Here is a 21998-nt window from a genome sequence, read left to right on the forward strand (position 1 = left end):
CATTAAAAACAGCAGAGAGGAAATAGTCTAAATTAGTCAAAAGTTCAGGGGCGATGGTTTAAAAAAACAATAAGGTGTTTGTTAGAGAACAATCTAGAGACAGCCCTTTGAGTTGCTGTACAAAGAGATGGAGATGTGATCTGGTTAAGCAAGGAGAGGTGTGAGTTGTTGCTGTGATGGAGCATTCTGTCAAAGCAAGATTATTAATTCCTGTGATGCTGTGAACTGTCATCACGCCCCCAGTGTGATGGGCACCTTCAGTCATTCAGTTTGACGTCCACTGGAAGACAGAATGGGTTTGTGAGTTCTGAAGGCAGTCCATTTTCCACCTCATCCTTCATTGTTTATCATGCAGATCAACATCCAGCCTATATCTACAGTTATTTTCAAGATGTAGATGTTGTGTTCAGTTCCAAGGACATTAGTGTGGAGAAACCCTAACAAACAGTGAGTGAGCTAACACCCAGTCAAGCATGAGTAAGGCAGCTTGGAAGTGGAACAAAAAATACTTTCCTCATTTCCAAGGGCTACTTCCATGCCAGAGAAGAAATATAGCCCCCCAGCATTGAGAAATGGTTACCAGGTGGCCCGTACTCACAGTGCTGTGAATTATTTATCCTCCACTAGGAAACTGGTTTACTCACCCATAAACACACAGCAGCTGCTACATTTACACTGTGCTGTGGCGTCAGAGACAAGACAGGTCTAGACTGTCCTAATATGGACACCGTACACATCACTCTGACTAGTCCTTCTCCCTGTGATATCCTACCAGCCACTCCAGCGACACACAGATGGCTGTGACAGTTGTTGGGTGAAATGAGGACGTGAGGAGGGACAGTGGCTCAGTAATGATGACCTCTCCCCAGAGAGACAGAGAGTGAGGCAGAGGTCATCCAGTGACATGTCTATAACCACTAGAAGTATGTAAAAGTGAAATCACCAGCCAGCCATGTTAACACTGAGGCAACCTGGTGTTTGTTTGGAGTCGGTGTGGAATACATTGCCCTTTCCAATCTATATACATCACTAGGTTGATGGAAGATTAATTTCCGGAGAGTTCCCAAAATATGTTAGCAATATAATCAAAATAAAATATTCACATCAAATTATGATTAGAACAAGAAAATGAATCATCAAAAATAAGAATATCCTTTGAGATAGCTTTAACAGCCATGGAGTAGCAAATGCTTTAGTGTTATATTAATTTGTTTTCTCTGTGTCTAAAAGAGTGACTCAGTAACACAGCCTTAATTCAACTAAGAAAACATCCATGAGTCAATTCTGAGAAAAGCTATTTTTATACAGTGGAATTACTCAGGCAATCGATAAAAATAGCATAAAGCAAAGAGTCAATCTCATATTGATCAGTCGGTGACACAACACAAGACTTTTAAGCAGGTCAACATTCACAAGGCCGCAGGGCCAGACGGATTACCAGGACGTGTACTCCGAGCATGTGCTGACCAACTGGCAAGTGTCTTCACTGACATTTTCAACATGTACCTGACTGAGTCTGTAATACCAACATGTTTCAAGCAGACCACCATAGTCCCTGTGCCCAAGGACACTAAGATAACCTGCCTAAATGACTACCGACCCGTAGCACTCACGTCTGTAGCCATGAAGTGATTTGAAAGGCTGGTCATGGCTCACATCAACACCATTATCCCAGAAACCCTAGACCCACTCCAATTTGCATACCGCCCCAACAGATCCACAGATTATGCAATCTCTATTGCACTCCACACTGCCCTTTCCCACCTGGACAAGAGGAACACCTACATGAGAATGCTATTCATTGACTACAGCTCAGCGTTCAACACCATAGTGCCCTCAAAGCTCATCACTAAGCTAAGGATCCTGGGACTAAACACCTCCCTCTGCAACTGGATCCTGGACTTCCTTAACTCTACCCACATGTACATACTGTATGACGTCTATTACCTCGACTAGCCGGTGCCCCCGCACATTGACTCCGTACCGGTACCCCCCTGTATATAGCCTCCCTACTGCTATTTTATTTTACTGCTGCTCTTTAGCTATTTGCTTTTCTTTTTTCTTAATTAAGACTTTATTTTACATTTTTCTTTAAAAAACTGCATTGTTGGTTAAGGGCTTGTAAGTAAGCATTTCACTGTAATGTCTACACCTGTTGTATTCGGCGCATGTGGCAAATAACATTTGATTTGATTTAATCAGATGGTAAACCACACAATGCATGTACTGCTGTGCCTTTGTTCTCCCGTTCCCCATTGATTCTGAAAGAAAGATCGGAGAACAGTATTGATCTTACCTCAGGCCAAACGTGTGAGACTGCTCGTAGTTGAACAGTGAATGAATTTTCACATCTGAGTTCACAGCAATCAGCCTATCAATCAAATCCTGTGGCAAAGAGGTACAAAACAGAGTGAAAATGATGGAAAGATTGTGATGATGTGAAAGGTAGATAATTACATTTCTACCTACATCCTGATAATGTGCACTAGTTATTGATGTCTGTAGAAGCACACGTCGGACTATGTTACAATAGCCCCGTTTGCACACAACCAGTGTAAGTGTGCCCTCCTACGGCAAAACCTGGAACTGCAACCACATTTAAAAGTCCTATCAGAGACGGAAGAGGAAGCGACACACCCCATTCCCTCATTTTTTCTGGTTACATTACAGTCAATGGACTAAGCAGACCAGACCCAGCTGCTATTGCATTGGTGTCTATGAGAGAACCACCCCGTTAAGCAGACCGGAACTGACCATTGTTTTCCAATGGTAAACGGACCGCGTGCACTATCTTCATTTATCCACCATCTTTGGTACTACCTTATCTTTTACATTGTCTGCATAATCTAAACATTATTTGATTTCACATTTTCACATATTTTAAACAATACATTTTATTTATGGGTAGCATAATCCGAACAAACTGATGTTAAACCGTATCCAACATAGGAGCCAGATACAAGTGTCAAGTCGAGCATTCTCCTGGTAGGGTGTGAGGGTCAGTGTTGGGGTCAGGACTCACTGTAATGGATGTGGGCATCTCCCTTAGGTTGTACTCAGCCTTGTTGGGCAGAGACTGCTGTCCCAGGAGCTCCCACACAGCATGGGGGGAGGAGAGCAGGTTAACCAAGGACAGGAACGACTGGGGGGAAAGAGGGGTGGGGGCAAAACAGTCAAACATCATTTGATTATTCAGAAAAACTAAGGTCAAAATTAAATGAGTTTGGGTTTATGACAAGGTTGGGGTGCAGCAATTGTTTTGTTTCTTTCCTACATTTATCTATTCAAACAGCTTTTTTTTTTGCTGAAAAAGGAACTTGGCATATTATAAGTATCTAGAGATCTATTCTGCATTTCAATAAAAAAGGATAAAAAGGATGACAATTACATTCAAATGTGCTCCAGACAGTGTGTACTGCTGAGGCGTATCAGAGGACTGACATATTGATAGATAATCTCAAACTGATAAACACCAACTGTGAATACCTGAGTAGATTACTTCCTGTAGAGTATAAAGGACCGTATTGAAATAAAACATCAGAAAACAAGACCTAGGCTATTACCTGTCAGATACTGTTATTTAATTTAGGGGATAAATGGCACCAAAAAAAAAACATTACTGTCATTCTTGCAGGTCTTCTACTGTGCTGGTTCCTATCCTGTCTGAATATAGTATAGACCTACCATTCAGCCTTTAACCCACCCACAGTATAGAGCTAACAGAACAGGGACCATAGTCATAACACTAATGTCAATCAGAGCACTGCTCACTGACATCAGCCATCCATCCTGTTCATGAGCACTCTCTGTAGTAAGTACTCTCTTTGACCTGATGACCAAGAAAGGCTGTGAATGCCAAGGCTGGGTTGTCTTGCTGATTGTCCTCAGGAGGCTCCATGAGGAAACCATGGACGTTAAAGCACACGGCACTGTAAAGATCTGAGAAAATAATTTACCTTCAGACAGCTCCTGTCAATGGGGTCCATGGGAGTGGACTTGGGGTGAACGACCCTCACATCCTCTCTCCCACACTCCAGGACCGACCATATCTCCACCACTAAGGCCTGCACAAAACCTGCCAGGACATACTGAGGGGTAACTCATGTGTTGACGCTGTATAATAACAATATGCTCTGTTTTACTAGTAGTAATACCGTACCAGAACTGTGTAAAGCCACCACACCAGGGGCTGTTGCTGCTACCTGTGTCACCATCACACCGTAGCCAAACTTCTCACATCGGCTGACCTGGAGGAAAGTGTTTTCACAGATTCAAAATAGCCCATGATTGCTATTAGCCAAAAGCGATTTTCTATCTTGCATAATCAAAAAGTGTACGTGTGTGTGTCTTTGTGTGAAGAATATTTGTTTATTCTGAAAATGGGAACACATTAGTTAGGCCAGAGGCATTATTCTATCCACTGGGATATCGAAATGGCACTCAGGTGTATAAATACACTGCATTTCTGTTAATTGATTTTATGTAAATCACTAGCTCAAACAATTGATCGAAAATAAAGATGAAAGTAAAACAATAAGTGGAAAATGCATGAAAGACCTACAGAGTTATTAAGCCTCAGATTCCAAGCACATTTTCACCAATATTGTGGATGAATCAAAGTAATGGGCATTAACTACAAATAGGACTAAAATCTGAAATGGAAGATTTAAAACATTTATAAATGTAAATACAAAGTGATTTCAAGCGTAAAGATCCTTAACTAATTACAAAACAATGGTGTGAATTAAAAATAGATTAGCTTAATTACAATCTGGAGCAAAATGTATGCAAAACAAGGAAGTTAATTAAGAAGAGCATGTAAACAATTCTAGTCTATTAAAGCAGCAGGGAATTGTTCCCACGTTAGCAGTATATGATGCATACATTGGGCAGTAAGGGTATGTAAAGAGAAATGAATAAATCAAATCCAGTGTAGGAGTACCAGCATATGTATATATAGCTGGACATTATAAATACTAAGTAGAGTAGTGGACTCAATTTTGCCTATTCATCCCTACCATGGTGTTTTCTCTCCATACCTGTAGTTTCTTGGTGAACCTGGAGAACATGTAGGTGACACACTCATTGATGGCTCCAGTCTGCTGGAGGAGCAGCAGGCCTTTCGGTGTGGCAGCGAAGTTCAGCAGGTTGTCCAGCAAAGTCTCCTCCCAAACCACTCTGTGTGAACAGACAGCAGAAGGAAAGATTGATGGGAAGACTCATTATTTTCCATTTTATTTATCCTTCCTAACAACATGCTAGAGGGGTGACTGAAAATAAAATCACAACATAATTATCATAGATACACAAGTGCTGTTTGCCTGCAGGGGGAGACACAAAGAACACTCACACATTCTGCAGCTCCTGAGAGGATGTGCCGGGGATGGCTCCGGGAACCGGGGTGGGAACTCTTTCTGACAGGCAGCTTGTCTGTGATAGAGAGAAAAGAAACCTTCAGAGTGAGCCTTTGTTTTTCTCCTCTGAACCCGTACACTGAACTTCAATAATGAGGAGTTCAGCAGTCATGTTAGGGGCTTCTGCATCTCATTCCTCCAGTCGTTCTACCTTCCTCCATAAGGACACAGGGCTCACAATGATTCATTATTAGCAGAGTGTAGAAAGTTCTCTGTCTCCTGTAGCTGCCTGCCTGACACACTACATCACAAAACAATGGCCTTAGACAATATAGTTTTGTTCAAACTTTCATGATATTTGGTTTGTGGAGGTGCCATTGTGAAGGCAAACTGTTGTTCTTGGGTTAGTGAGGGTAGTTGCAAAGCTCTAATTGACCTCTAATTGAGAATTGGTTAACACTCGCAAGGCTGCCAGACGGAATAGACATCTTCACAGACATTTTCAATCTCTCCTTGTCCCAGTCTTTAACCCCAACATGTTTCAAGCTGACCACCATTGTCCCTGTTCCCAAGAACTCCAAGGTAACCTGCCTTAATGACTATCGCCCTGTAGTACTCACATCTGTAATTATGAAGTGCTTTGAAAGGCTGGTCATGAGACACATCACATCATCATCCCAGACACCCTGGACCCACTCCAATTCGCATACCGCCCCAGCGGATCCACAGATGACGCAATCTCAATTGCACTTCACACTGCCCTCTCCCTCCGGGACAAGAAGGGAAATAACTATTTGAAAATGCTGTTCATAGACTACAGCTCAGCGTTCAACATCATTGTCCACTCCAAGCTCATCACCAAGCTGGAGACCCTGGGACTGAACACCACCCTCTGTAACTGTTCCTGGTGGGCCGCCCCCAGGTGGTGAGGGTAGGCAACAACACCTCCGCCACACTGACCCTCAACACGGGGGACCCTCAAGGGTGTTTGCTTAGTCCCCTCCTGTACTCCCTGTTCACCCACGACTGTGTGGCCACCCACGACTCCAACACCATCATCAAGTTTGCTGACGACACGGCGGTGGTAGGCCTGATCACTGACGACGATGAGACAGCCTACAGGGAGGAGGTCAGAGACCTGGCAGTGTGGTGCCAGGACAACAACCTCTCCCTCACCATCAGTAAGACCAAGGAGCTGATCGTGGACTACAGGAGAAAGAGGGGAGAGCACGCCCCCATCCACATCGACAGGGCTGTAGTGGAGCGGGTTGAGAGTTCCTTGGCGCCCACATCACTAAGGACTTAACTTGGTCCACACACACCCGCAAAGTCGTTAAGAGGGCACGACAGCGCCTCTTCCCCCTCAGGAGGCTGAAAAGATTTGTCATGGGCCCTTGGATCCTCAAAATGTTATACAGCTGCACCATCGAGAGCATCTTGACTGGCTGCATCAAGACTGGCTGCATCACCGCTTGGTATGGCAAATGCACCACCCTCGACCGCAAAGCGCTACAGAGGGTGGTGCAGACAGTTCAGTACATCACTGGGGCCGAGCTCCCTGCCATCCAGGACCTCTAAATCAGGCAGTGTCAGAGGAAGGCCCGAAAAATTGCCAAAGTCTCCAGCCACAGACTGTTCACTCTGCTACCGTCCGGCAAACGGTACTGGAGCATCAGCTCTCGGACCAACAGGTTCCGAGACAGCTTCTACCCACAAGCCATAAGACTGCTAAACAGTTAACTAATGGTTACCCGGACTATCTGCACTGACCCTATGCACACTCACAAGACTATATATACACACACACACATACACACACACACTCCTACTACACACACTACACTGACACTCTCACACAAAACCCACACACATACATTACATACGCACACTCACGCATACCGACAACACAAATACACACACGCATATGGACACAACATAACCACACGTACACACACACACACTTTTACACCCATCATATGCTGCGGCTACTCTGTTCTTTATTTTACTCGTATTATTATCTAACCTAATGCCTAGTCACTTTACCCTGCCTTCATGTACATATCTACTTCAAATACCTCATACCCCTGCACATTGATCTGGTACTCTTACTCCCTGTATATAGCTCCATACTTGTGTATTTTTTTACTTGTGTTGCTATTTTTCTTTTTATAATAATTTTCTAACTCTGCATCATTGGGAAAGTCTACACCCGTTGTATTTGGTGCATGTGACAAATACAATTTTATTAGATTTTTAAGACCCCATTAATGCTGGAGGTTTACAATCAACAAAATACAGCCTGTCCATAATAAAGTATGGTTTTCAGTAACCTCCAGCATCCATGGTCATTTAATGATTCCGAATATTTTATAGGGCTGCAGGAATCTTTACTTCCTGAAGTTTGACTCAATTACTGGGAGACTCAAGTAAAAAGATGAGTATTTTTCTGATGTTTTCCCCCCACCAAGTACAATAGTTAATACTGTATTTCACATGTTATGTTTATGAGAACATTTTAGGATGGTGGAGTTACGTATTTATATGTGGGATAAGGATTACTTAGAATTCCTATTGATAAAGGTGTAGACAATGGCTCATAAAGGCCAACAGCATATGATACATGCTAGCTGGCAAATGAGTAATCCAACTAGTAAAACTGCTGATAAACTTATCCTAAGACACTCCCTTCCAATGTAAGATCTCGCTTACTTAACCATTTAATGTTTGATTGTCTTGTTTTTTTGTAGTTTTTTACTGACGACAGTTGCTTTGAGTTATTGGGTTTCATTTAGATAAAATAACTGCCCAAAACTGCAGTTTCTACTGCCAAACTCACAACAAAACAAAGTACTATAGCTGTAATATCTTCCATATTAGCTTGTAACATTATTAAAGTAACCAGTGTTCAATGACTCTATGTACATAGGGCAGCAATCTCTAAGGTTCAGGGCAGGGTACTGGGCGGAGGCCAGCTAGTGGTGACTGTTTAACAGTCAGATTCCCTGAAGATTGAAGCTGTTTATCAGTCTCTCGGTCCCTGCTTTGATGCACCTGTACTGTCTCCGCCTTCTAGATGGTAGCGGGGTGAACAGGCGGTGGCTCGGGTGGCTGGGGTCCTTGATGATCTTCTTGGCCTTCCAGTGATACCGCGTGCTGTAGATGTCCTGGAGGGCAGGCAGTGTGCCCTCGTTGATGCGTTGGGCTGACCGCACCACCCTCTGGAGAGGTGCAATTGCCGTAACAGGCGGTGATGCAGCCCGACAGGATGCTCTCAATGGTTCATCTGCAGAAGTTCGTGAGGGTCTTAGGGGCCTACCCAAATCTCTTCAGCCTCCTGAGGTTGAAGAGGCGCAGTTGTGCCTTCTTCACCACACTGTCTGTGTAAAGGGACCATTTTAGGTCGTCAGTGATGTGTATGCAGAGGAACTTTAAGCTTTTGACCATCTCCCCTGCTCTCTCTGCTGTCTCCTGTAATCCACGATCAGCTCCTTCGTTTTGTTGACGTTAAGGTTATTATCCTAGCACCTTTCCGCAAAGGCACTCACTTCCTCCCTGTAGGCTGTCTCGTTGTTGGTAATCAGGCCTACCACTGTTGTGTCGTCAGCAAACTTGATGATTGAGTTGGAGACGTGCGTGGCCAATGGGTGAACATTGAGGGGAGGAGGGGGCTGAGCACGCACCCCTGTGGGGCCCCCGTGTTGATGATCAGCGTGGCGGAGGTGTTGTTGCCTACCTTTACCACTTGGGTCGGCCTGTCAGGAAGTCTAGGACCAAGTTGCACAGGGAGGGGTTCAAACCCAGGGCCCTGAGCTTAGTGATGAGCTTGGAGGGCACTATGGTGTTGAAGGCTGAGCTGTAGTCAATGAACAGCATTCTTACATAGGTATTCCTATTGTCCAGGTAGGATAGGGCAGTGTGTAGTGCAATGGCGATTGCGTTGTCTGTGGAGCTGTTGGGGCGGTATACAAATTGTAGTGGGTCTAGGGTGTTAGGTAAGATGGAGGTTATATGGTCCTTAACTAGCCTCTCAAAGTACTTCATGATTACAGAAGTGAGTGCTACGGGACGATAGTCATTTAGTTCAGTTACCTTCGCTTGCTTGGGTACAGGAATATATTCTAGTCATGGCTGATCCTATATAACTACTAAGAGTTTTCAGCTGTGCTAACATAATTGCAAAAGGGTTTTCTAATGATCAATTAGCCTTTTAAAATGATAAACTTGGATTAGCAAACACAACGTGCCATTGGAAAACAGGACTGATGGTTGCTGATAATGGGCCTCTGTACGCCTATGTAGATATTCCATTAAAAATCAGCCGTTTCCAGATACAATAGCCATTTACAACATTAACAATGTCTACACTGTATTTCTGATCAATTTGATGTTATTTTAATGGACAAAAAAAATGCTTTTCTTTCGAAAATAAGGACATTTCTAAGTGACCCCAAACTTTTGAACGTTAGTGTGTGTGTATATATATATATATATACACTCCTCAAAAAAATAAAGGGAACATTAAACAACATAATGTAACTCCAAGTCAATCACACTTCTGTGAAATCAAACTGTCCACTTAGGAAGTCCACTGATTGACAATACATTTCACATGCTGTTGTGCAAATGGAATAGACAACAGGTGGAAATTATAGGCAATTAGCAAGACACCCCCAATAAAGGACTGGTTTTGCAGGTGGTGACCACAGACCACTTCTCAGTTCCTATGCTTCCTGGCTGCTGTTTTGGTCACTTTTGAATGCTGGCGGTGCTTTCACTCTAGTGGTAGCATGAGACGGAGTCTACAACCCACACAAGTGGCTCAGGTAGTGCAGCTCATCCAGGATGGCACATCAATGCGAGCTGTGGCAAGAAGGTTTGCTGTGTCTGTCAGCGTAGTGTCCAGAGCATGGAGGCGCTACCAGGAGACAGGCCAGTACATCAGGAGACGTGGAGGAGGCCGTAGGAGGGCAACAACCCAGCAGCAGGACTGCTACCTCCGCCTTTGTGCAAGGAGGAGCAGGAGGAGCACTGCCAGAGCCCTGCAAAATGACCTCCAGCAGGCCACAAATGTTGCATGTGTCTGCTCAAACGGTCAGAAACAGACTCCATGAGGGTGGTATGAGGGCCCGACGTCCACAGGTGGGGGTTGTGCTTACAGCCCAACACCGTGCAGGACATTTGGCATTTGCCAGAGAACACCAAGATTGGCAAATTCGCCACTGGCGCCCTGTGCTCTTCACAGATGAAAGCAGGTTCACACTGAGCACATGTGACAGACGTGACAGAGTCTGGAGACGCCGTGGAGAACGTTCTGCTGCCTGCAACATCCTCCAGCATGACCGGTTTGGCGGTGGGTCAGTCATGGTTTGGGGTGGCATTTCTTTGGGGGGCCTAGCCCTCCATGTGCTCGCCAGAGGTAGCCTGACTGCCATTAGGTACCGAGATGAGATCCTCAGACCCCTTGTGAGACCATATGCTAGTGCGGTTGGCCCTGGGTTCCTCCTAATGAAAGACAATGCTAGACCTCATGTGGCTGGAGTGTGTCAGCAGTTCCTGCAAGAGGAAGGCATTGATGCTATGGACTGGCCCGCCCGTTCCCCAGACCTGAATCCAATTGAGCACATCTGGGACATTATGTCTCGCTCCATCCACCAACGCCACGTTGCACCACAGACTGTACAGGAGTTGGCGGATGCTTTAGTCCAGGTCTGGGAGGAGATCCCTCAGGAGACCATCCGACACCTCATCAGGAGCATGCCCAGGCGTTGTAGGGAGGTCATACAGGCACGTGGAGGCCACACACACTACTGAGCCTAATTTTGACTTGTTTTAAGGACATTACATCAAAGTTGGATCAGCCTGTAGTGTGGTTTTCCACTTTAATTTTGAGGGTGACTCCAAATCCAGACCTCCATGGGTTGATAAATTTGATTTCCATTGATAATTTTTGTGTGATTTTGTTGTCAGCACATTCAACTATGTAAAGAAAAAAGTATTTAATACGATTATTTCATTCATTCAGATCTAGGATGTGTTATTTTAGTGTTCCCTTTATTTTTTGGAGCAGTGTATATACAGTGAGGGAAAAAAGTATTTGATCCCCTGCTGATTTTGTACGTTTGCCCACTGACAAAGACATGATCAGTCTATAATTTTAATGGTAGGTTTATTTGAACAGTGAGAGACAGAATAACAACAAAAAAATCCAGAAAAATGCATCTCAAAAATGCTATAAATTGATTTGCATTTTTAATGAGGGAAATAAGTATTTGACCCCTCTGCAAAACATGACTTAGTACTTGGTGGCAAAACCCTTGTTGGCAATCACAGAGGTCAGACGTTTCTTGTAGTTGGCCACCAGGTTTGCACACATCTCAGGAGGGATTTTGTCCCACTCCTCTTTGCAGATCTTCTCCAAGTCATTAAGGTTTTGAGACTGACGTTTGGCAACTCGAACCTTCTACTCCCTCCACAGATTTTCTATGGGATTAAGGTCTGGAGACTGGCTAGGCCACTCCAGGACCTTAATGTGCTTCTTCTTGAGCCACTCCTTTGTTGCCTTGGCCGTATGTTTTGGGTCATTGTCATGCTGGAATACCCATCCACAACCCATTTTCAATGCCCTGGCTGAGGGAAGGAGGTTCTCACCCAAGATTTGACGATACATGGCCCCGTCCATCGTCCCTTTGATGCGATTAAGTTGTCCTGTCCCCTTAGCAGAAAAACACCCCCAAAGCATAATGTTTCCACCTCCATGTTTGACGGTGGGGATGGTGTTCTTGGGGTCATAGGCAGCATTCCTCCTCCTCCAAACACGGCGAGTTGACTTGATGGCAAAGAGCTCCATTTTGGTCTCATCTGACCACAACACTTTCACCCAGTTCTCCTCTGAATCATTCAGATGTTCATTGGCAAACTTCAGACGGGCCTGTATATGTGCTTTCTTGAGCAGGGGGACCTTGCGGGCGCTGAAGGATTTCAGTCCTTCACGGCGTAGTGTGTTACCAATTGTTTTCTTGGTGATTATGATCCCAGTTGCTTTGAGATCATTGACAAGATCCTCCCGTGTAGTTCTCGGCTAATTCCTCACCGTTCTCATGATCATTGCAACTCCACGAGGTGAGATCTTGCATGGAGCCCCAGGCCGAGAGAGATTGACAGGTCTTTTGTGTTTCTTACATTTGCGAATAATCGCACCAACTGTTGTCACCCTCTCACCATGCTGCTTGGCGATGGTCTTGTAGCCCATTCCAGCCTTGTGTAGGTCTACAATTTTATCCCTGATGTCCTTACACAGCTTTCTGGTCTTGGCCATTGTGGAGAGGTTGGAGTCTGTTTGATTGAGTGTGTGGACAGGTGTCTTTTATACAGGTAAAGAGTTCAAACAGGTGCAGTTAATACAGGTAATGAGTGGAGAACAGGAGGGCTTCTTAAAGAAAAACAGGTCTGTGAGAGCCGGAATTCTTACTTGTTGGTAGGTGATCAAATAGTTATGTCATGCAATAAAATGCAAATGAATTACTTAAAAATCATACAATGTGATTTTCTGGATTTTTGCAACAGTGTGTGAAAACCTTGTGAAGACTTACAGAAAACGTTTGACCTGTGTCATTGCCAACAAAGGGTATATAACAAAGTATTAAGAAACATTTGTTATTGACCAAATACTTATTTTCCACCATAATTTGCAAATAAGTTCATTCAAAATCCTACAATGTGATTTTCTGGAATTTTTTTTCTCAATTTGTCTGTCATAGTTGACGTGTACCTATGATGAAAATTACAGGCCTCTCTCATCTTTTTAAGTGGGAGAACTTGCACAATTGGTGGCTGACTAAATACTTTTTTCCCCCACTGTATACACACACACACAGTGCATTCGGAAAGTATTCAGACCCCTTGACCTTTTCCACATTTGGTTATGTTACAGCCTTATTCTAAAATTGATTACATCGTTTTTTTCCCTCATTAAATCTTCACACAATACCCCATGACAAAGAAAAAATTTGAAATATCACATTTACATAAGTATTCAGACCCTTTACTCAGTACTTTGTTGAAGCACCTTTGGCAGCAATTATAGCCTTGAGTCTTCTTGGGTGTGATGCTACAAGCTTGGCACACCTGTACTTGGGGAGTTTCTCCCATTCTTCTCTGCAGATCCTCTCAAGCTCTGTCAGGTTGGATGGGGAGCGTCGCTGCACATCTATTTTCAGGTTTCTCCAGAGATGTTCGATCCGGTTCAAGTACAGACTCTGGCTGGGCCCTCAAGGACATTCAGAGACTTGTCCCGAAGCCACTCCTGCGTTGTCTTGGCTGTGTGCTTAGGGTCGTTGTCCTGTTGGAAGGTGAACCTTCGCCCCAGTCTGAGGTCCTGAGCTCTCTGGACCAGGTGTTCATCAAGGATCTTTCTGTACTTTGCTCCGTTCATCTTTCCCTCGATACTGACTAGTCTCCCAGTCCCTGCTACTGAAAAACATCCCCACAGCATGATGCTGCCACCACCATGCTTCACGGTAGGGATGGTGCCAGGTTTCCTCCAGACGTGACACTTGGCATTCAGGAAAAAGAGTTCAATCAATGTTACATCGGACCAGAGTATCTTGATTCTCATGGTCTGAGAGTCTTTAGGTGCCTTTTGACAAACTCCAAGCAGGCTGTCATGGTACCCTTCCCCAGATCTGTGCCTCGACACAATCCTGTCTCGGAGCTCTATGGACAATTCCTTCGACCTCATGGCTTGGTTTTTGCTCTGAAAACTGTGGGACCTTATATAGACAGGTGTGTGCCTTTCCAAATCATGTCTAATCAATTGAATTTACCACAGGTGGACTCCAATCAAGTTGTAGAAACATCTCAAGGATGATCAATGGAAACAGGATGCACCTGAGCTCAATTCTTAGTCTCATAGCAAAGGGTTTGAATAATTATGTAAATAAGGTATCTGTTTTTTATTTGTATTACATTTTCAAAAATTGCTAAAAAAAACTGGTTTTGATTTGTCATTATGAGGTATTGCGTATAGATTGATGACGATTTTTTATGTATTTAATTCATTTTAGTATAAGGCTGTAAAGTAAAGTGGTCTGAATACTTTCATATATATATATATACAGTATACACTGAGTGTACAAAAAATTAGGAACAACTTCATAATATTGAGTTGCACCCCCTTTTGCCCTCAGAAAAGCCTCAATTCGGCGGGGCATGGACTCTACAAGGCATTGAAAGCGTTCCACAGGGATGCTGGCCCATGTTGACTCCAACGCTTCCCACAGTTGTATCAAGTTGGCTGGATGTCCTTTGGGTGGTGGACCATTCTTGACACACACGGGATACTGTTGAGCATGAAAAACCCAGCAGCGTTGCAGTTCTTGACACACTCAAACCGGTGCACCAGGCACCTACTACCATACCCCATTCTAAGGCACTTCCATGTCACATACACAATCCATGTCTCAATTGTCTCAAGGCTTAAAAATAATTGATTGAAGTGGATTTAACAGGTGACATCAATAAGGGATCATAGCTTTCACCTGAATTCACCTGGTCAGTCTGTTATGGAAAGAGCAGGTATCCTTAATGTTTTGTACACTCAGTGTATAATGGCTCAACACAAGTTGAGTCTCAGTGATGTTATGTCTCAGTGTAAGTACATTTGTCCCAATACTTTTGGTCCCCTAAAACAGGGGGACTATGTACAAAGAGTGCTGTAAATAAAGCTGACAGTCTTCACTTTAACCTCATAGTCATTGTATCATTTGAAATCCAAAGTGCTGGAGTACAGAGCCAAAACAACAACAAAATTGTCACTGTCCCAATACTTTTGGAGCTCACTGTATAATTCCTAGTATATCTTGTGTAAATTAATTCTGTTTAGATACGTATAGATTGCATTTGGATTACTGTTACAGTGTTATTTGGGTTGTTAACTGGATTCGTTCCGTCATTTCTTGATTTCTTGTTGTTCTTTCAGTTTTTTGAAATTGATTATTTGTGTACCTGTTTGACATTTTACTGCATTGTTAGGAGCTAGTAACATAAGCATTTTGCTGCACCCGCTATAACATCTGCTAAACTGTGTATGCGACCAATAAACCTAGATTTGATTAGTATGATGGAAAATTGCTTCCTTTTCGGTAGAGTAAAAACATACCTTTTTCCAGGCTGCAGCGATGCACTCATGCAGGCCATAGGGCCTGAGCACCTGCAGTCCTTCACATGTGTTGTACATCTGCCGACACACGAAGATGAAGGCCCCGCTCACGCCATGGGATGTCTCTGCATTCCGTAACAATGGTAGCTCTTTAGCCAGGAGCCTCTGGGTGAACTGAACGATTACATGGGCAGCTGAAATACTAGAACACAAATAGAATAGCCTGATTGATTACATGAGCCGTCACTCATACTGGTATACCATTCAAATGTTTGATGTTCAAGGATTAACAATCCAACATAAATTGTTGTGCTCTGTAAGTACACATGAGAACAAACGTCATACTTTCTTAGTATATTTAAGATGCTGAAAGTGCAATATTCATAATAATAAACAATGAATAAGTACCCTGTGTATAAAATCAGTTTTTACTTACCCTTCACCCTCGCCAGAAACTAGATTTCTTTCATATAAGAAAAGTGATAATCCTCGCTCAGTGGTGGCAATTCTTGCGAGAGTGTCTGCTATATGAATCAATGTAGTTTCTGGGGAGTTTAAATTAGCCTGTGACACAAAACACTTAATTGAAATGGCTTTGGGCAAATTGTGGAATGAATACAAAATAACACAGACAACACATACAGTACAAATGTAACTAACTTCACATACCATCAACAGATTTCTACAATAATAATAAACATCATCATGCTGGTGATGTTGGTTCATTCATTTGTATATACAGTGGGGGAAAAAAGTATTTAGTCAGCCACCAATTGTGCAAGTTCTCCCACTTAAAAAGATGAGAGAGGCCTGTAATTTTCATCATAGGTACACGTCAACTATGACAGACAAATTGAGAAAACAAAATCCAGAAAATCACATTGTAGGATTTTTAATGAATTTATTTGCAAATTATGGTGGAAAATAAGTATTTGGTCACCTACAAACAAGCAAGATTTCTGGCACTCACAGACCTGTAACTTCTTCTTTAAGAGGCTCCTCTGTCCTCCACTCGTTACCTGTATTATTGGCACCTGTTTGAATTTGTTATCAGTATAAAAGACACCTGTCCACAACCTCAAAACAGTCACACTCCAAACTCCACTATGGCCAAGACCAAAGAGCTGTCAAAGGACACCAGAAACAAAATTGTAGACCTGCACCAGGCTGGGAAGACTGAATCTGCAATAGGTAAGCAGCTTGGTAATCTCCCTTGATCTGGGGCTCCACGCAAGATCTCACCCTGTGGGGTCAAAATGATCACAAGAACGGTGAGCAAAAATCCCAGAACCACACGGGGGGACCTAGCGAATGACCTGCAGAGAGCTGGGACCAAAGTAACAAAGCCTACCATCAGTAACACACTACGCCGCCAGGGACTCAAATCCTGCAGTGCCAGACGTGTCCCCCTGCTTAAGCCAGTACATGTCCAGGCCCGTCTGAAGTTTGCTAGAGTGCATTTGGATGATCCAGAAGAGGATTGGGAGAATGTCATATGGTCAGATGAAACCAAAATAGAACTTTTTGGTAAAAACTCAACTCGTCGTGTTTGGAGGACAAAGAATGCTGAGTTGCATCCAAAGAACACCATACCTACTGTGAAGCGTGGGGGTGGAAACATCATGCTTTGGGGCTGTTTTTCTGCAAAGGGACCAGGACGACTGATCCGTGTAAAGGAAAGAATGAATGGGGCCATGTATCATGAGATTTTGAGTGAAAACCTCCTTCCATCAGCAAGGGCATTGAAGATGAAATGTGGCTGGGTCTTTCAGCATGACAATGATCCCAAACACACCGCCCAGGCAACGAAGGAGTGGCTTCGTAAGAAGCATTTCAAGGTCCTGGAGTGGCCTAGCCAGTCTCCAGATCTCAACCCCATAGAAAATCTTTGGAGGGAGTTGAAAGTCCGTGTTGCCCAGCGACAGCCCCAAAACATCACTGCTCTAGAGGAGATCTGCATGGAGGAATGGGCCAAAATACCAGCAACAGTGTGTGAAAACCTTGTGAAGACTTACAGAAAACGTTTGACCTGTGTCATTGCCAACATAGGGTATATAACAAAGTATTGAGAAACTTTTGTTATTGACCAAATACTTATTTTCCACCATAATTTGCAAATAAATTCATTAAAAAGGGTTAGGGTTATGTGATTTTCTGGATTTTTTTTCTTCATTTTGTCTGTCATAGTTGATGTGTACCTATGATGAAAATTACAGGCCTCTCTCATCTTTTTAAGTGGGAGAACTTGCACAATTGGTGGCTGACTAAATACTTTTTTTCCCCACTGTAGAACTGAACTGAAATCTTGTATATAAATTGTCCAAATAAACACTTGGATTTACCTCAGCTTACACTGCATTACATATATTGAATAAATACATGTTTATAACCATGAGAGCTGAGCGATTGTATTATTCTAGTGTAGTTATTTAGTGATATTGTACCAAGTAACCTAAAATGCAACAGACACTTTATTCTGACCTGCTTTATGCTGACCTGCTTTATATTGACCTGTTTTATGCTGACCTGCTTTATGCTGATCTGTTTTATGCTGACCTGCTTTATGCTGACCTGCTGTATGCTGACCTGCTTTATGCTGACCTGTTTTATGCTGACCTGCTTTATGCTGACCTGTTTTCCTTTGAGCAGGGTGATGATGGGTGCCAGCAGTGTCTCTATGACAGGGGTTTGGTAAAGGCACTCCGCTGCACACTCTGTGCGGTCACCCAGGGTACTCAGCACCTCCATTACAAGAGTCGTGGGAGAGAGAGAGTCTAGAATCACAATTGCAAAGACACACACGCAGACATGCACGTACACCCACCCACACACACAAACACACCCACACAGGTCAGGTCAGTTTTAAGACTTTACGATACTGCAGTGTAAATCCCTAAGTATCATTTAGCATTATTTACATTTTAGTCATTTAGCAGACGCTCTTATCCAGAGCGACTTACAGTTAGTGAGTGCATACATTTTTCATACTGGACCCCGTGGGAAACGAACCCACAATCCTGACGTTGCAAGCGCCATGCTCTACCAACTGAGCTACAGGGGACTATTTGAACAAAGACCATGAAATATATGTTTATTTTAAGCTGTAGCTGTGAAGTATTGGCAAAGGATATGCTGTTAGACAGGGAAGGTACATTACTATTGATAATTTGACTGGAGTAAAGGTATTGTAGTGTTGGTCATGAAAGTGAAGGGGCAATTAAATGGTTGTTGGTGTCACCAACATATAATGTACACCGAGTGTACAAAACATTAAGGACAATTTCCTAATATTGAGTTGCGCCTGGCACCTACTACCATACCTCATTCAAAGGCACTTAACTATTTTGTCTTGCACATTCACCCTCTGAATGGCACTCATACACAATCCATGTCTCAATTGTCTCAAGGCTTAAAAATTATTCTATACCTGTCTCCTCCCCTTCATCTACAGTAATTGAAGTGGATTTAACAAGTGACATCAATAAGGGATCATAACTTCCACCTGGATTCACCTGGTCAGTCTATGTCATAGAAAAAGCTGTAGTCCTTAATGTTTTGTACACTCAGTGTAACACAAGTTGAGTCTCAGTGATGTTATGTCTCGTCTCAGTGAGTATCACAGTGTTCTCTCGACAAAAGGTCTGACACAGACACAAAGTGGGTGGACTCTAGAACACACATATCAAGATAATAACAATAATAATAATATGCCATTTAGCAGACGCTTTTATCCAAAGCGACTTACAGTCATGTGTGCATAAATTTTTACGTATGGGTGGTCCCGGGGATCGAACCCACTACCCTGGCGTTACAAGCGCCATACTCTACCAATTGAGCTACAGAGGACCAAGATAAAGGGCTGTCATAAAAACTAAGCCACATACTAAAGTATTTGAGTTGTTCCACCAATTGGGTGCCTTTGAGTTTTGATTTCACGTAATTTTTACATTCTGTCATAAAGAACTTAATAAAAAAACATGTTTTCCCATCTCAAGAGGTTAAATAAAGAAATGACTATATTAAGTGCCTATAAAGTGCCAAATAAAATAACAGGGTTGACGATTTCATCTTAAAACAGCCATAAATCCCCTTATGACAGAGGAAATCAAAGTTTGTTGTGCGCAACATGGAGGGGCAATTGAAAGAAAGCTTCACAAAAAAGTTTTAATTGTTAAAACATTTCTAGCTTGTCTATCTATGGGTAGCAGGGTTGACATGTTATGTTCGACCCTCTCACTTTTCAACCACAAAAAACATGGCCAAAAATCGTACAACCAGCTTACCTGCTTTTACACTATGGTTTCGCTATTAGATAGTCAATGTTTCTAATCACATGAAATAAATAATAATATTCAGAAATGACTTTGTCAAAGCAACAAAAGAACTAGGGCTTTACAATGATCGTGAAAATCTTCCTAGAAGTCACAGAGGGTGCACCGAGGGACATATCTAAATGCTGAATTTTGGCACTTTAGCAAGTCTTTAGTCATTATAAAAATCTGATGTATTGAATTCTCCATGTGGTCTATATTAAAGGGCACTTCAATTAATATAACTTGCTTTTAGAATGAAATATTTCTACTTAAAATATCAAAAGGGACACAAAAGGTACTCATTTCGTGGAACGACTCATCTGTTGTTGTACCTTCTTGCATAGTTAATTCATCATCTTAATGAAAGGGTAGACAGCATGTGTAAAAGAAGGCTTTATAGTGAGTCAAGGGATGGGAGAGGCAATGTGAACCACACCTGCATGTGATGAGTCACTGTGAGGAGGCTTGGGGTGTTGGTACATGATGCTAATCAGAATGACAACCAAGTCTGTCAGACTGACTGGATCTGTAAGAAAATTACAAATGTATCAGACAGTTAGGGTGGCAACCTAGAGTAATGGTTTGCAACAGCTGTTCCTCCAGGATGGGGTCTACGCAACTTCTGTGAAATAACTGTCAAACTATGTTTTTCCCCATTTATGCTATCTAAAATGATAAGACAACAGTTAAAAAGTATTTATTTCTGTTCATACCTTTGCGTTTCCACACTGTGATGGGAAAGAGCTTTCTCCCATTAGTGTACATGAGAAGCCTTCCAAGCACACATAATGAGTGAACGAAATAAGTATATTCCAGCTCCTTGGCTGTGTAGAGAGTCCTTTGAGCAGTGCCTGGACAGAAACAAGATTATGCTTCAACAGTCTAAACACATTTAACATTTATTCAGGTGAAACTCCATTAACGACATGTGTAACAAATAGCATGCTGATGTAATTTCATAAGAAACTAAATACAATTTCTTTACAAAGCTATCTTTTAGCATATGCTGAAACAATAAAACACTACGGGCAGTGCTGATAATACAGGTTCAAACAAGGGACAAAAAAGCCTTTTGCGCAATCACTGACAACGGGGTCAGTTTATCTGTGTTAATCCAATGCAAGGTCAAGAACGCAGCCTCACTCTACAGAGTGCCCCACAGAAGATAACACGAGGCACGTTCCAGAGAAATACTCCCTCTTCTCTGACGATAGCACAACCATGGGCTCAGGAGACAGGCAAGGAAGAAATAAAACCTCTGTTTTATCTTGGCCAGGTCGCAGTTGTAAATGAGAACTTGTTCTCAACTGGCTTACCGGGTTAAATAAAGGTGAAAAAAATAGAAAAGAAAAAAAAGAACTATAAAAGGCAGAGAGAGGCATTAGGCATCTTTTTTAGTAGGCCTTCCATACTATACATGAGGCTGTGGAAAACAGCATATGGGAGTGAACTAGTGGGCCATTCATCAGTCTCAGTGGATATAGCATCAGGAGAGAAGAGAGAGAAGCTAGTCTGAATTTGAACACAGGCTTAGGAAAAGTAATATGTTCTGTCCTAACCCCAAATTTTTTTTTGCACTTCCATAACCTAGAGTCTCCCTTACTTAATTACCTCCTATATAGCTTATAATGAGTTGTTTAGCACAATCATGGTGAGCTCTAGTCCACATAAGTAATTATTTGTATCATGGACCAAATGATTTATACATATTAGATGGTCGTAGACAATCTGGCTTCTCAAGACTCTAAAGACCAGACTTGAATATACTCTGGCTGATATTACAGACATTTTGCTATTCTACTCCCTGAGCTTGACCAGTCAGTGATTCCCTCCATCCCCACAATCTCTAACAGTATTTCACTATGCAGCTCCTCTGCCCCTCCCCAGACTATACAGTATACACAGTGGTCATCTCTTTCAGTGCATGGGAACACCCTGGCGATAGATAGCAGCAGAGCCATCGGGCCTGGAGAGGAGGAGGACAGACTGTAAGACCACAGACAGGAAAACAAACCACCGGCTGCCTGATAACTGCAGATATGGGCCGCCTCAACAAGACTTTACTTATTCAGCATCTAAACACCCCACACTCAGTGCGATAAGGAGGTGTGTGAACCAGGTGAATAGGGAGAGGTGGAGGAGAGCTGGGAAGGAGGGCCTGGCACCTGCATTGAG

At 42.9% G+C, this 21998-nt stretch overlaps 1 protein-coding gene across 1 annotated transcript in view; it reads right to left on the reverse strand.

Annotated features, from left to right (window-relative positions):
• The window catches only part of tbc1d32 (TBC1 domain family, member 32), a 56935-nt gene that overhangs the window by 25809 nt on the left and 9128 nt on the right, over positions 1-21998 (reverse strand). Inside the window, exons 13-23 of the mRNA XM_084149346.1 lie at positions 20537-20674; positions 20260-20349; positions 18127-18284; positions 15947-16074; positions 15511-15712; positions 5351-5430; positions 5040-5178; positions 4160-4247; positions 3957-4075; positions 3023-3142; positions 2297-2385 (exon numbers count right to left, since the gene is read on the reverse strand). Coding sequence (XP_084005472.1) covers positions 2297-2385; positions 3023-3142; positions 3957-4075; positions 4160-4247; positions 5040-5178; positions 5351-5430; positions 15511-15712; positions 15947-16074; positions 18127-18284; positions 20260-20349; positions 20537-20674 — 1351 coding nt within the window. The remainder of the gene's footprint in view (positions 1-2296; positions 2386-3022; positions 3143-3956; positions 4076-4159; positions 4248-5039; positions 5179-5350; positions 5431-15510; positions 15713-15946; positions 16075-18126; positions 18285-20259; positions 20350-20536; positions 20675-21998) is intronic.

This window comes from Coregonus lavaretus (genome assembly GCF_964263955.1).
Source record: "Coregonus lavaretus genome assembly, chromosome: 31".
In the NCBI taxonomy this organism is placed as follows: Eukaryota; Metazoa; Chordata; class Actinopteri; order Salmoniformes; family Salmonidae; genus Coregonus; species Coregonus lavaretus.